This window comes from Callospermophilus lateralis, chromosome 10 (assembly GCF_048772815.1).
Source record: "Callospermophilus lateralis isolate mCalLat2 chromosome 10, mCalLat2.hap1, whole genome shotgun sequence".
Taxonomy (NCBI): Eukaryota; Metazoa; Chordata; class Mammalia; order Rodentia; family Sciuridae; genus Callospermophilus; species Callospermophilus lateralis.
The window spans coordinates 32,207,990-32,224,513 of NC_135314.1; the positions used below are offsets into that span (position 1 = coordinate 32,207,990).

Consider the following 16,524-nt stretch of genomic DNA (forward strand, 5'->3'; position numbering starts at 1 on the left):
AATAATAACTTGGCTTACTGTATATATTTTCTAGTCTCTTTCTCTGTAACCTAAAAGCTGGTAAAATCCTCTAAAATTCAAATGTTAAAAAAGATTGTTATTGACCAAATAGAATACAAAAATATATTAGCATCTGTTTCATCATTTAACATCCTTCAGATAATAATGTCCTTCAAATATTCATTTATATTTTAAAAAATATTTTGCTTGTCACAATATTCTTGAGCCTTGGTTTTCACATTTATGACAGAGGTATCATGTGGACAATTACCTCAAAGAAGACTACTACTAATAATTTAATATATTATTACATAACTGCTATATATTACCTATGTTTAATGTAACACACAGCAATAATAAAACTCAGAATGATTAAAATCCGAACAATAATTCCAGTTTGAAAAAATAGTTTAGCATAGTTGTTGTCAGAAATATTCAATAAAATACCAGCTTTTAGAATGTGGTTTTGCATCATGTGTAATAGTAGTTGTACAATAATTTTTCAATTTATGCATGACATTATATTAAATCAGTATATTCTACAAGATTTATGTGGCATATAATATTAGTTAACTTTTCAAACACAGAATGGTAACTTACACTTACCCATAAAATTGAGATAGCCTTCTCCTCCAAGTGCATGAGTAATGAGTCGAATCATTTTATGAAGCTGTATTCCACGATCAATAACTGGAGTAAAAGGAGCTAGAACACTCATGTTTGTATACATTTCAGCATCCATCAACCAAAATGCCAGTGTCTTATCGCCAACCAGTGCCTACAGAAATAAAAGTTACTGATATAAATGAAGAGCAGTGGTACTAAGCATCAGTGATTTACACTAGAACATGAGACTACACAGGAGGGAAAACAATTGTAGGAAAGGTTTTTGGATTAGTATTAACTTCATGTATTTTTTCCAATAGTTACTTTCTATGCTGAACATGGGCTGGTAAAAATAACTTAAGAGATCTATTCATTTGTTTTAAGATTGATTCTTATTTTTAAAATATCTTGAAAAAACTCATGATAAGGTACATGAACATTTGTTACACTTGAACTGACATTTAAGATTTTCTTAAACAGGGGCTGAGGCAGTAACTCAAAGGCAGAGCACTTGCTTAGCATGTGTGAGGCACTGGCTTCAATCTTTAGAACCACGTAAAAATAAAACAAAATAAAGGCATGCTGTCGATTTACAATTACAAAAATAAAAATTAAAAAAAAGATTTTCTTAAACACACATTAATAATAATGGCAAGAATATTACATAGATTTTTTTTAAAGATTTGATTCTGAAACAATGGATATGTTTCTAAAAAATCATCTATATATACACTTAAGATAATGTTATATGTATATTGCACTGATTCGTTCTGCCATTTTTCTTAAATATAAATTTACTTTCTCATTGTATTTGCCATTTAACCAACATTTAGTTTGTTTTATCTAAACAGAATAATAGATAACTCAGAAAAGCCCTGAGTAGCTGAAGGAAGGCCTCCTAACAATCTGAACTATTCATGGCTAAAAACAGCAAAGTATTCATCACCAACAAAACACACATAGTGAAATGTACAACAGAAGATAATCTGCAATCTTAGTATTCTATTACAATTATTTTCAGTTTTAGAAAACAAATTCACTTATAAACCTATTAAATCACTAACCTATTTTAATAAAAATGACTCCTTTAAAGTACTACTACAAGATCTATAGCACTAATCGGTGCTAGTTCTTATGCAATTTGTCTTTCCTACTCATTTTGAATTATTTGTTTATATGCTTAAGTTTACTTTTGTAACCTGCCTGAAACTTGTGATCCTCCTGCCTCAGCCTCCCGAGTTGCTGGGACTACAAATGTGTGCCACAAGGCCTGGCATGAATCTTTCAAGTACAAAACAATTCTTAGGAAATTTGTTTCTTTAAAGACCTGATAGAAAGTTATAAAAACAAACCTATCAGTTTCTTCTTCTATTTGCTTATTCCAGTCATGTAATCTTTTAAAAATACAAAATTAACATGTTGGAAATTTATACTGTATTATAACTTCTAGCAGTTTGCAATACAAAGAAATAACTTTTGTGTATATTTTCCTTGTTCACTATGTTACATATTTGGGGATAAGTTCTCATTCCTCATAACCCTCCACCCCTTAAATTAATATTTTTTTTCCAGTTTGGGCACTGATATTTTTTACAAGCATTTATTTCATCTGTTTTATGGTCAAGGATATTGTGTATTTTGTTTTTGAAAAAATCACTGTCCCAATTCAAAAGGAGCAAAATTTAGGATAAGTCTACTTCTTGGCTTAGCAAATTTCTGTAAAAGGTCAAACAAATATTTTAAACACTGTAAACCATTTTCTCTCAGTTACTCAAACCTGCTATGATGGCTGAACAAAAAAAATATATAAATGAATCAGCATGGATGTATTCAAATTAACTTTATTCACAGATTAACTTTATTTACAAAAACAGGCAGCAGATATATTTCATCCTCGGGCCTTATAGCTATTCTTAAATCCCTACTCATTTACACTTTTAACAATTACAGGAGAAACCTGTATATCAAATGGCCAATTTTGTCTAAAACAACATAGAAATTTCTTGTTTTAGTTTCCGTTTTCTTAATATAATTTCAGAAATTAAAAAAATTTGTTGCCTCATTTTTATCTATAATTTTTTATATTTAAATAATAAGAAGATAAATATTGAGAGAGAGAGAGAGAGAGAGAGAGAGAGAGAGAGAAATGAATTTATACACAAATTCATTTACCTGATCATGGCTCTCTGCATAAGCAATGCACTTTTCAAGGTAGCGTCTGTTTGTGAGAGTGTATACTATATTGCCCATATTCCAATCTTCATCTCTAAATTCTTTAATGAGCTATACATAAAAAAGAAAAATAAACTTCTGAGTAAACCATTATTTATCTTATTTTAAATCTCAATCTGAGGGCCTATATTATGTAGTTCACATTATTTGACTTGTAGATAAAACCTCATCCACATAGAAACAATATCATTGTTTAAATTTTTATTGAAATCAATTTTGTACAAAATATTTAACAGAAAATGATAAAGGATATATGCTGGAGTGTGTGGTTTGCTTTTGTTTGGATAGGTTTATAATACTTTAGGATTTTTGCCACTCTTCTTTCCTGCAATAAGTGCTACCATGTGACCAGTGCCCACAGTACAGTGTTGTAGCACAAAATGTCTTCCTGTAACTTTCACAGACAAGAAATACACTTGTACATTTTTAGATTTGAATGAAAAAGTTTTAGCAGGAAGAATGTATCATTCCATTCTTAATCAATGATAAATGAAACAACAATTATTTCAAAGTTTAAAGGTTAATCATCATAAAATAATTATCATCTTAATAGATCACACTGATTTTGTTTCTACTTCATTTTCTTCTACCCCATAACATTGTTTTGATGCTATTGACCTTGCCAAGATCTGATAGTTGCCTCCTGGGTCTGTAATGGCTCCTTCTTAGGTAATACTTGCTGTACAGGACACTGTGGACTTTCTGCCTTTCCCAAGAATTCTATTTCTTGGTCTACCACTGTAAATCTTGTTTTATTTTTTCCACCACTCTGGACATCTTGAAAATTCTCTTTCTCTACATGTGTTCCTCAAGGTTATATCCTAAATATAATCTCTCTCTTTTATTCAACATACTCTTTCTAAAGATCCACTTCTCTTCTCTCTTCAGTGCCAAATAGATTCTGTTTTAGGCAGAATTCTAAGATGGCCCACATGCTTCCTATTCCCTCCTATTTAATCCCCTTACATCACGTGTTAGTGTGATCTTTGACTATGATAGATAAACTCAAAAAAAAAAAAGTGATGAAATAATTCAATAAGGTTTTAAGCTGTTAAATGTGTGGAATCTGTTACACTGCAAATTGAAAACAAGTGTCAATTTCACTATAGAATGCACTATTAATACTTGCAACAATATGGATGAATCTCTAGTAAGATGAATTTATTTCTAGACAAATTCTCACAAATTTTGCTTGTGTCTTCCTTTGCTGACTTAATACTCTGTAGAGTATACACTTGTTTATCTAGTCAATGCAATCATTAAGCACCAGAAAGACCATGGCAGGGATAATAAGTGTTACCACAGATTTCCACAAACCAAATCCCACAATCTCTGAATATATTACTTTACAGACATTTACAGATGAATTGAAGTTAAGAACATTGAGATAGAAACATTATCCTGGATTACCTGGATGGGCCCATGTAAAGAAAATGATCCTTCTAAACAGAAAATTTGAATCAGAGTAAGAAAGAAATTTGAAGATGCTCTCCTGCTGGCTTTGAAGACGGAAGAAAGAGCCACAAGTCAAGGAATAGAAGTGGAATTTAGGAGCTAGAAAATTCAAGAAAATGAGTTCTCTCCTGGAGCCTCCCAAAGAAACAACACTGCCAACACCTTGATTTTAAATTAGCAAGGCATATTTTAGATTTGTGACAAACAGAACCGTATAAAGTTCTGCTGTTTTAAGCCACTAAATTTGTGGTAATTGCATATAACAATAGGAAACTAATGTGTAGACCTACACAAATATGCCCCACTAATTTATTTATTTTTGCAGTTCTGGGCATCAAACCCAAGGCTTCATACATGCTAAGTAAATATTCTAGCATTTGCCAGACCCTCAACTAATTTTTGGCAAAGGCAATTAATTTAGTGGAAGGACAGATTTTTCAATTAATGATGTTGGGAGAAATAGACATCTACATGCAAGGAAAACAAATTAAATCCTAGGCTAAATCAAGCTAAGATTTTTAATCCTGCACAAAGATAATCCCAAAATAGATTATTATTTTTTAAATAACTCAGTATAGATCATAGACTTAACAATAAAAAGTAATACTGTCACAAATATTTAGTAGAAAGCACTGGAAAACCAGAGGTCTGAAACTCAATTAAAAAAAAAAAAAAACTTGACATTTAAAGCTCTATAATAAATCCAATTGGAAAATGGTCAAAAGATATAAATATGCATCTTACCAAAGAAGGCATACAGAAGGCAAACAGGAACGTGTAACATATTTACCATCTTAATCCATTAAGAAATACAGATTAAAACCATAGTGACAAATATTTGCACATCTACTAGAATGAATAAAATGAAAAGTAGAGCCAGGTATGGTGATGCAAGCCTGTAATCCCAGCATTGGGAGGTTGAGATAGGAGAACCATGAGTTCAAAGCTAGCCTTAGCAACTGAGAGGTGCTAAGCAACTCAGTGAGAACCCTTCTATAAAGAAAATACAAAATAGGGCTGGGGATGTGGCTTAGTGGTCGAGTACATTAGTTTAATCCTTGGTACTCCCCACCCCGACCATACACACCCCACCAAAAAAAAAAAAAAAAAAAAAGAAAAGAAAAGACAATAACACATAATGGCAAAAATAAAATAAAGATTTCTCAAAAGTTGCTAGTGGGAATACAAAATAGTATAGTCACTCTGGAAACAGTTTTTTTAAAAATTAAATGTACAACTGTCATGACTCAGTAATTGCACTGTTATCATTTATCACATAGTAATGAAAACTTATGGTCACATAAAAAAATTGTACATAAACATTCATAGGGGCTTTATTCATAATAGTCACAATGTGGAAACAGTCCTGATGTTTTTCGATGAACAGTTAAACAAACTGAAATATTCATAGTATGGAATATTATTTGGAGATAAAAAGGAATTCACTACTAATACATGCCAACAATGTGGATGAATCTCTAGATAATTTTCCTAAGTGAATGTGTCAATCCAGAAAGGTTACACACTGAATCGAAAAACAATTAAAGAAGTGTAGATCATGTCAGTAATTGCCAGAGGTTTAGCAATGATTGTGGGTAAAAGAAAAGGAGATGTGGTATAAGAGGCAACAGGAAGTAACTTGTGTTGAGGGAAGTATTATAACTGCAAGTGAATATACAATTATTTCAATTTTAAAACCTTAGCTACATTATTTATTAAACAAATCATTAAACCAAAATGATATTCCAAATCACTGGTTATGAAATAATACAAATAGAACATAACTTGTGTTCCAATAACAAAAACAAATGAGATCTAGCATTCTAATCTTATATCCTATGGGTCAATAACTGTACATGCCACATATATTCTGAAAACAGATGTTATTCGATTTAATACTCTTGCATGTTTTATTATCATTTGGTGGAATAACCATCATTCATTTTTTCTAAAATGCACAAGATACAAAATAAGAGGAAAATTACTCTGCTAAGGATGTTTAAAAATATATCATTTTAACTCTCTATGTTTATATTAACTAAAGTCCCCACTTTGGCAATGAAAAAGATTTTTAAATAATTTCATAAAATAGAAGTTGACATCAGTCTTCAGAATATTTATAATCCAGGAAGACAGGAATGATCATATATATCATATATAGAAAGACACCTTTTTTCCCCATTTGTATGATACTCTGCCTACTACCAATAGTACCTTGAAGACACACACTATTGAAATGTTTATTAGGTTAAATTTAAAGATTTGTGGGAAAAAATGCCATAAATATTCCAAGAAGAATATATCCTACTGTGAGCTACGATTATGTTGGAAATAATTCTAGGCTCATCTACACACTGGAATATTCTTTAATCCGCACATAGATTGGTAAAAGCTTTTCAGCAAGAGATTAACAAGTAAGATTTGGCACTTATAAGGGAAAGAAGTCTGTAGGGAAGTCTAAAACTAGTAAAATATGAGAACTGATAACCATATTTGTATCAAGGTGAGAACTTAAAAAATGACATCATTTTTTAAAAATAACAAATATAAGGAAGTCTTTTAATGTATTAAAGCCAGAACATCATGAGCCTGGTTGATTTCTAACAAATCTTTGTAAAATCTTTGCTTTTGAATCTGTTGTATAAAGAATCATACAAATGGAGAAGCAGAAGTCATATTGGTAGTGATTTAAGATCACAGATGTACACTGCATAAATCCCCTGGGGGCATAGAAAGACAGTAAAATATTACAAAAGTCACATCTTTCAGAGTAGGTTTTATGGTTTTTCAATATAAAGTTAAGGATTTCTTCTACTCTTATCACATGGAACCAGTTCATTCCCCTACTAGAGGAAAGCTATGATTATTTATATAGATATATATGACTGACACTAGACAAATTCAGCCCATGGTCATACACATAGCCACTCAAAAATATTCTGAATTAAACCTAAGTTTACATAATAACTTTGGTCCTTTAGGTAAATAATAAATTTTAAAATAAATAAATAAATAAATTATATATATATATATATATGATTGTGTGTGTGTGTGTAACCCCAAAACAACAGGAACTGTCATTAAATTTAATAAAATTGCATTGAGAAATACTGTATAAAGTAAAATGCATGAATTATTCATTGTGTCTGACAACTGTAAGAACTTTGAAATGCTGAATGAAGGAATGTGTATGTATACAAATTTGCTGAGGAAACACCAAACTATGAAGCAAGTACCAGGGGGAAGTAAGGAGTAATTTCTATATTAATGGTTGATATCAAGGCAGAAATGAATCCTTTGATAAAGTTCAATGCATTTTAAGTATTGAGCAAAGAAGTTTCACACAATCACATTGATAATGCAAGTCTCCATTTATACAGCCAACACTAAATTACTCATATTTTCCCTGACTGAATAACATAAATGTGAATAGTTAACAGTATTAATTTTAAAGTTTGAGAACCACCTTATTAAAAAGCACATCAATAGATACCCTAATGGGAGAATTTAATATTCTAATGTACCTAATGATCATTAGTAAGAAATAGATTCAGGAAAAAAAAAATCAACCTAGCATCCACAGGAAAAAAATGTTTACATGAAATCTTACCTGGATCCATTTATCTGGAATTGCCATCGCTAATCGATAGTCAAAACCACCACCTCCCTGGGAAATTGGAGAACACAGAGCCGGCATTCCTGATACATCCTAAAATGAAATATGTTAGTATTATCAGTTCATTTACTCACACTTATAGTAAATATTTTCCTGACAGTAAAATTTAGGCCAATAAACTAAAACAATAAATAATGGCATATATTTTGGTAGTGTTTTAGTAATCCCATTGTAAACATAGATAAAATTGTGATATGATGTCTCATTGATGAATAAGATTTTTGTTCAGTGTTTTCACTCCAAACCAACTTCAGTCCCCTGAGGGTATTTTCTTATTTTCCCTAGCACCACCTTGAGAACACAAAATAATGAAACTATTTTGCTAAAACATGGTTGGTTTCTTAGAAACATTTTCAATTACTTAGTGCTTTTATCAAACACAAAAATACACATGGCATATATCTGTTATACTCTTTCTCTTCATATATAGCCTGACATGGAGTGCGTTTCTGTGAGTATTAGCTTCTGAGGAAATAAATAGCGAGCTAGACAATAAAGCATGAACCATGAAGCTTTCATTATACTGGGCTACACTTGGAAGGGGTATTCAAGACAAGCTAGTGGGACTTCTTCATTGAACAGGGACAGAAACAAAAGTTTAATAAGGTGAAGGGATCTCAATAGCAAGAGATTTATAGATGGTGAAAAAAGAACTCAAATATCAACCCTTTCACAGTCTTTCTACTGTCATGGGAAAAATGAAACTATAAATAATCAGTTAATTAAAAAAAAGAGTTTTAAAAGTAAGTGGAAGGACCCAGGTGTAACAAAAGATATTATTATAACAAATATAGCAAAATATGAGCTAAGTACTATGATTTCTACTATTTTCAAATAAATCCTTTTGCTCTGCTTCATTTCTACAGCCACAATCCTATATAATCTTCATTACTACTTACCTAGACCCTTATGTTCACAAACAGAATTCCCTATCTCTTTTCTCTTTCTACAAATTTATATCTTATGGGAGAGTCCACTCTATTGTTTAGTAAATTTTTAAAACAAATTATTTTAAAACAATAGAAAACTCAAATTCCTTAGCTGCAGACTCAATTAGCAATCAATCATTGAACATTTTCTATATAATTTACTATGTAATTATCTGATGCTGTACTCTATTTAAGAATATATAATCCAGAAGGGCAAGGAATTGTTGTTGTTGCTGTTTTGATCTACTTGTATATGCCAAAACCCCAGAATAATAGAATAGTATTTGTTCCAAATACATCTTCAACAAATATTTGTTGAATGAATAAGTAAAGGTATATGGAGGAACTTGAAGATAAATAAGAAATCATATGTGATATTTGAGGATTCATAATCTATGACCTAAATACACATATACACACACACATTTTCATGAGGTGACAGTGCAATATAGTTGTGATAATTGACTAAAGTTCACATAAATGGAGAGATTCAATATCTACCCATTATGATTTCCTACTATTTAATTTCATGTACTAAATATTTTGACTAATTTGAAATATTTACTTTTCCCTACACTTTTCAAAAGCTTTTTTATAAATGTCATTGTCCAAACTATTTTTTGCTTGTTTATCCTTATTTCTTATAAAAGATTATCATATGCTATGAACTCTGAGATAGCTTAAATGTTGCTGCTTCTACAATATTATCCCTAAACACTTCCCACAGAAACGCTAGGGATAAAATAATTACATGACCTCTAGGCTCTCACGAGGTAATTTATTATTTTCTTATGGAACAGAAAGTAAATGTACTAGATGGTGAGAAACAGCCATAAGAAAATAATTTATTTGTCAAGAGTATTTTATTTGTGCTGGGAGCCATCAGCCAAGTAGGTATGACAATTTCCTTGCCAGCGTACCCCCATGTACGGGCCACCAAATGCTGCAGTCTCTGGCTGGGCACAAATCACGAGCCACTCACAGCTTGTAGATTCAAACAGCAATTCTTTATTCCGGATCTCACACCAGCCGTCTACAAACACGTTCTGGGGAAATCCACGTTGTCTGCCCAAATCCACACCTCATGGGCTTCTGTCTCCCAAATATATTCTGTCTGACCCTAAGAACTCAAGAGGAACTCAGGCAGCAGGATATGCCCTATTCTAAAGGGGGAACGCCCTAATCTCCTATTATGCTAAACCGGGAACACCCTAAACACTGATCCGCCCTGGTCCTTGAGCAAGGTCACCTTACATGCAACGTAGCTGCAAAATGTCCTATTTCCACGAGTCCTTCCACTAAAGAAACATGGGGGTACACTGGCAAGGAAATTGTCATACCTACTTGGCTGATGGCTCCCAGCATATTTGAGCATAGTTCTTTGTAATTTATGAAATAAAAAGTGGTCAATAGAAGATATTTTAAAAATTATATCTATCAAAATATAGGTTAGAGTTTCAGATATTATATGTATTCAGTTCACTTCATAAGCATTATCTAAATATATGTATCAGACAGCTGGCACCATATTGGTACTGGAATCCTAAAGGGTTTTAACCAGAGCACGCTGATTGTCAGAAACAATGGGTAATAGCCCAGTATAATTTAAAAAAATTTAAAGAACCTGGGCACAACAGAAAACACCTGTTATCCTAGTAAATCTGGAGGCTGAGGAAGAAGGATTGCAAATTAGAGGCCAATCTCAAAAAATAAATAAATAAATAAAAAGGGTAGTGGATGTAGATTACCAAGGGCTGTGAATGTAGAGTACCCCTGGGTCCAATCCCCAATATTTAAAAAAAAAATTAAAGAAAACAGAAGGTAAATATAAAAACCACCAAAATAAGTACATTCCAAATGCAAAAAGCTGATGTCTATTGATATGACATATGAAAATGGCTATGTTTTTTAATTAAATTAAAATATTTCTATTTTTTTAATATTTAAAAAGCACTTATGACAATTCCAGAGGGGGAAAATTCAATCAAAAGATTTTCAATTAATAAAATAACTGTGTAGAAACACAGATATATTCTAGAAAGAAAGGGGTTTCAATTTTTATAATTGTCATATAAAAATTCATATTTCTAATATAGGACTTTATATAAAATTACATTACTTATTCGATACGCTGCTTTCTGTTCTTAACAAAAAAAGTTCATGAGGATCAATTCTACATTTTGAAGAGACTCCCACTAGACAGAAAAGTGATGTATTGAAATTGAAGTAGTTTTCAATTTAAGTAGAATAAATTGAAGATACATCTTGTTTTAAAAAAATCTGAAAGCAAGTAATATAAAGTAGGCTAAAGTCTCAAAGTTTCATTGGTAGAAACACTGATAATCAGACAAAAGCTCCCTAGATGATGAAACTATTTTACTTGAAATAAATGGGAAGATCAATGTAACAATTTTAACTTTCATGTATTAAATTATTGCTTCTTTTTCTTCAGCCTACTTTTGATTTGCTCTGTCATTAATTGTTTGTAGTAATTTGCCATATATAATATCTCTGCTTTGAACTGCAACAATATAATTGACAATATAATTAATTTTTTGATGTTTGACAGATAAAATTAACATACTATATAAAAGAAAAAACAAAAGTTAAAAATACACTCTGATCGATATTATAAAACATTCAGCACATTAAGTATTTTATTAGTACAAGTATTATCCAGACTTAGATGCTATGATCAAATGTACAGAGTATGGAAGATAGGTACAGAGTATGAATTAATACTGGGTGTCTAAATTATAGTTTTAGGTTTGTTTTTAATACTATATGAGAACTTATTTCAGGAGTTTCACTCTATTCCCCAAGGATATTCGGAAGGCAAAAGGCCTGAAGGAAGTAAAACTTTTCTGTATGTAGAGATAAACGATAAAATCATGCCACTACTGTACATGGTGCAGAGTCACACCAGTAGTGTGTTTTGCTTCATTTGTGTACAATGTGTCAATGTATTCTACTGTCAAGTATAACTAATTAGAACAAATTTAAAAAAGAAAAAAAAATCATACCACTACTGGTCTTTTTAGGTTTTCAGAAAATATGAGTACAAAAAGACTAAACAAATAATAAATACCATAAAAAAGGAGACTAACTACTAAATGCCAACATTATAAAAATATACCTTCATTCTGACTCCTTTTAAACACAGCCTTATTATTTTTATGTGTCCAATACTACACTTGTATAGAACAGTTTTAACATGCTAAATTCAATTTTAATAATAATTCCTACTTAGAGGACTCAGAAAACCAGGGGGATTTTAGTACTAAATCTAAATTAGCATAAGCATTTAACAAACTTCTTAATTTATCACATTTATCACCAAGAGGGGAATTGTCAATTATGCATCTACCAAATTATATCATTACAGTGCAGCTTTGGGACAGTTAATCATGAACTTTCAGTAATCATGAATAACTAGTGAACATTTGGCAATCTGAGAGCAATAACGTAAACAAGAAAGGTAATTGCATCAGAATAAGGAAGGGTTCAGAGAAGCTTGTAGGCAGCCATCCATGCCATCTCTAATAATTAAACCACAAACATAAAGAAAGAAATAGACAGACGCACATTAATATTTAATTTTTTCTCTGTAGAAGGTCTCAGGGTGAAAGGACCTGTCCACTCATTAGGATATTTTACTTTCTAACAACTGGCATTTTCTTTTTAACAATGGAATGGTGACAAGTATTTAGTGTATATTATTCCCTAATAGGAAAATAGCGAATTTTGCATAATGTATTACCCATACAAGACAGCTGCACTATAGTTAGGGTATAATTTCATTTATGTTATTTTTAGCAACATGAAATTAATCACTCAAATACTATAAGCTAACAAAATGCTCTATATTAAAGGGGGTCAGAAGATAAGCGATCATATGGCTTTACCTCAGCTATTGTTATGGAATCTGGATACAATGTATGAATCAAATGATTTGCCAACATGAGATAAGTCAAGGCATCTTCATCAACTTGTAGTCCAAAATATTCATTGTAATCACCTGAAAAACTTTGACCTGAAGAATGGAAAATCAATAGGGATATATTATATTGACATAATAAAATAAAGTACCTAAAATTGATATGAATTTTGGTACTGTAGTAAAGTATAATGATAATTTTGCAATCAGCAAATGTACTAATGCAGAAAAGTACCTGGGTCAACATTTAGAGTCCAGAAAACCTTGCAAATCAATTTTTGTTTCACAAAAAAAGGTGGAAGAAGTTTGGGGTTGTAGCTCAAGAAGTAAATTATTTCCAAGAATGCTGGAGACCCTGAGTTTGATACCCACCACAAAAGTAATAACAACAAATTTTAAGATTTCATATAATCATAACTAAATTATGATTTAAAATGCAGTGAAATGATACTGAAAGGAACTCTAAATTTCAAATTTTAGATACATTTTCTGTCACATCAAGAAAATATTAATGTTAGATTCCAATATTACAATAGATTCCTTTCAAGTAAAGAAGAAGAAAGTCATTACAAAATTAAGATATAATGCTTAATACTATGTTAAATATGTGCTTCAATTTACATAATACAGAATTTCCTATGATGACAAATAGATTATAATTAAACACCTTACTACCTCCTTTCCTTCATCTCCTAATTTTGGTAGATTGTAGTGTATTTTAGTTACTGGAGTTGTATCATTTACTTTTGATTATTTCAATAGTTTGCTCTTATTTTTATAATTCAAATCAGTGCTTAGTACCAGTCCCCCTACCCTTACTTCCCTATATCTAAGTTCTTTTATTTTGATTCTTTTTTTATTTTATTGTTAGATTTGATTGCTGAGAGATATTTTGACATATAATTATGGATGTTTTATTCCTTAAAGTTCATGTTCAGACCTTAACAGTAATTCAGCTACCATATTTCTTTTTTTGATACTATCATTCTTTTTATTTTAAAATATTCAGTTGACAAAAATAAATACATTAGACAAATTCAAGATAATGATTTGACATAGGTATGCTTATTACCACAAATTAATTATATTCATCTCCACCAACAGTTAACATTTGTGTGTTTGACAATATAGTGTACTAATTATAGTCACCATGTTTTACATTAGACCCCTAAAATTTGTCTTATACTGATAAGTTTATATCCTTTGACCAAAATTCCCCTATTCCCTCTAGCTCCCAACTCCTGGCAATGACAATTCTACTCTTATTTTCTTGATTTAATTTGTTTTCCTAAGAATTTTGTAGACATGGCTTCTGGTAATAGATATGAATCCAGTCATTTATTCATCCTGGCAATTACTTCTTCCTAGAAATCTCCATCTCCTTTTTGAGAAATTTCTCTGTATCAGTGAATTTATAAATTAAATACTGTATCAATGTTAATTATCACATATTTTATGATATCTTATATGTTCTTTTGCTGTAAGGTTTCAAGGTTTGTTTTCTATCTTTTCTCATTCCAGGGGGGAAAATATGCTAAGTAATCAGAATGTTTTCCTTTACATTTCTTGAGCTCTTTACTGATCAAAAGCATATCCCTTGTCCATGAAAATAAACTTTGGATCATTTTCCCAATGCCACAATTCCCTGGATATGCCCTGCCCTCAGCAGAGGGAGTTATAAGCTAGGATTTGATCTTTTTTAATTCTTGCCATGCTTGCCTTTGGGTTCTCAAAATAACCTTCTCCCCAAACTGGAGGATAGATACAAATGGAATATAGTGTGTTTTGTAGGTTCAACTTCTTCCAGGCAAACATTTCATGGAGGCAGCACCATGATTGAGAGTAAAGAAGGTACTCTTTAAATTTAATGTTTCTTTTCTAAGGAGCCATTTTTCAAATATGTCCAGTCTAAACTTTCTCTACCTTTGTTTTATTGTTGCTGGTGAGCATTTGGCAATTTTATAAAGGTGCCCATGTTATCTAAATTATATTATCTATTCAGGGATTAAGATACTGAGATCCCACTTTACACAATTTTTAAAATGAGGGTCTGATCAACATTTCTAATTCATAAATTTACAATTTAATTTGAACTGAGTAAATCTATATTTAATACACCTATTTTCTTCAATGTATAATATACAAAATATCATAAGCCTTCAAAAATGTTCTTATTTATCATTTTTTTGTTATTTTTCATTATGAATTTGTCATGTCCATACCCTGAGGCTTTTGTAATAAATGGTTTCCTTTAACTGTTTTTTAAAGCTACATGATAAGAATTAACATGTTAAGAAGATGTATTATAAAGGAAACCATTATCTTTTATTTACTTACAAATGCATGTATACCCTATTTCTTGCCAAAATGTGTCAGAAGTGATTAAATAGAATATATACACAATGGAACAACTAAAAATCAATGGGTATTGCAGTTTCTGTAACTGAACCCCAGACCTGGTTATTGTCTTCCAGTAAGAAAATAAACAATAAATAAAATCATTAAGTATGTGGGTAATATATCATACTACCTACCCATTCCATGGTGATGATACAGCATGGATGTAACACCATCAAAACGAAATCCATCAAAGCAATATTCTTCCAACCACCATCTTATGTTGGACAGAAGGAATCTTAAAACTTCCCAGCTAAAATATTGGAGAAATACGTATTTATTAAACAGTGTTTTCCTCATTATATATTCTTTGTTAAGAGTAGTAAATAAAATTATAAATATGTTTCAAGAATCATGATGTTCCAGGAACACAGCATACAAAACCCAGAAAACTAACAAACAATATCTCATTTATTTAATGAAATTCATTTCAAAGGAAATCTATCAAATTTATTTTAGCTAAAAATAAGCCACTTAATATATAAGAAAAATTGAGGAAAATAAGAAAAAAACTGTAAGTGGATTCCAAGATCAGACACTCTGTCTTGTTCAATGCTATGTTGCCAGCAACCAGAATGGTCATTTTACATAACAGTGATCAAAAATATGTTCATTAATTATGTTTAAAATTTTATGTGTATTTTTCAGAAGTGATTTTTTTCTTTTTTCACAAAATACACATTTATATTATCAGTGTTTTCGATTATTGCTTGAAATATTTTACATTACCAACAGATATAATTTAGAATAAATTAAAAAAAGACTTAGTTTCTCCCACATGGTAAGCAATACTATATTCACAAAACTGTTGTTTTCTAGAGCCCAAAAAGAGAAAGAAAACTTAATTATCAAAAAACACATGCTTAATAAAGTAGAAAGTTCTGCAAGTTAAAAAGCTCCACATCCATAAAAACAGAAGGAAAACAAAGAAATGTATAACTCAATTAAAAACACCCCATGAAACAAGTCTATTTCGGACAATTGGAAAGAGGGCATCATCAATTAGTATTTTCTTTAGTCGTACAGTTATGGTTGAGTTCTCTATCTTATTATAACTGTGGTTTTAAGACTTTAATACCTCATTTAGTTTAATGACAATGCTGTAATAGTGTACACAAATCTTTAACCCAGTTGAAATTTATGTATTTTTTAAGCCTTCCATATATTAACGAACAATCTGACATAAGTGGAGATTAAGTCATCACAATCAACTTCGGAATTATAAATCTAAACTTTGAGGAAAGATGAGTGTTTTTGCTAATTAGATGCTTTAAAAAAGCTACATTAAGATT

General features: G+C 30.8%; 1 protein-coding gene across 1 annotated transcript in view; it reads right to left on the reverse strand.

Annotated features, from left to right (window-relative positions):
- The window catches only part of Gbe1 (1,4-alpha-glucan branching enzyme 1), a 268,536-nt gene that overhangs the window by 74,681 nt on the left and 177,331 nt on the right, over positions 1 to 16,524 (reverse strand). The window contains exons 8-12 of the mRNA XM_076867808.2: positions 15,370 to 15,485; positions 12,804 to 12,931; positions 7,904 to 8,002; positions 2,779 to 2,889; positions 607 to 778 (exon numbers count right to left, since the gene is read on the reverse strand). Coding sequence (XP_076723923.1) covers positions 607 to 778; positions 2,779 to 2,889; positions 7,904 to 8,002; positions 12,804 to 12,931; positions 15,370 to 15,485 — 626 coding nt within the window. The remainder of the gene's footprint in view (positions 1 to 606; positions 779 to 2,778; positions 2,890 to 7,903; positions 8,003 to 12,803; positions 12,932 to 15,369; positions 15,486 to 16,524) is intronic.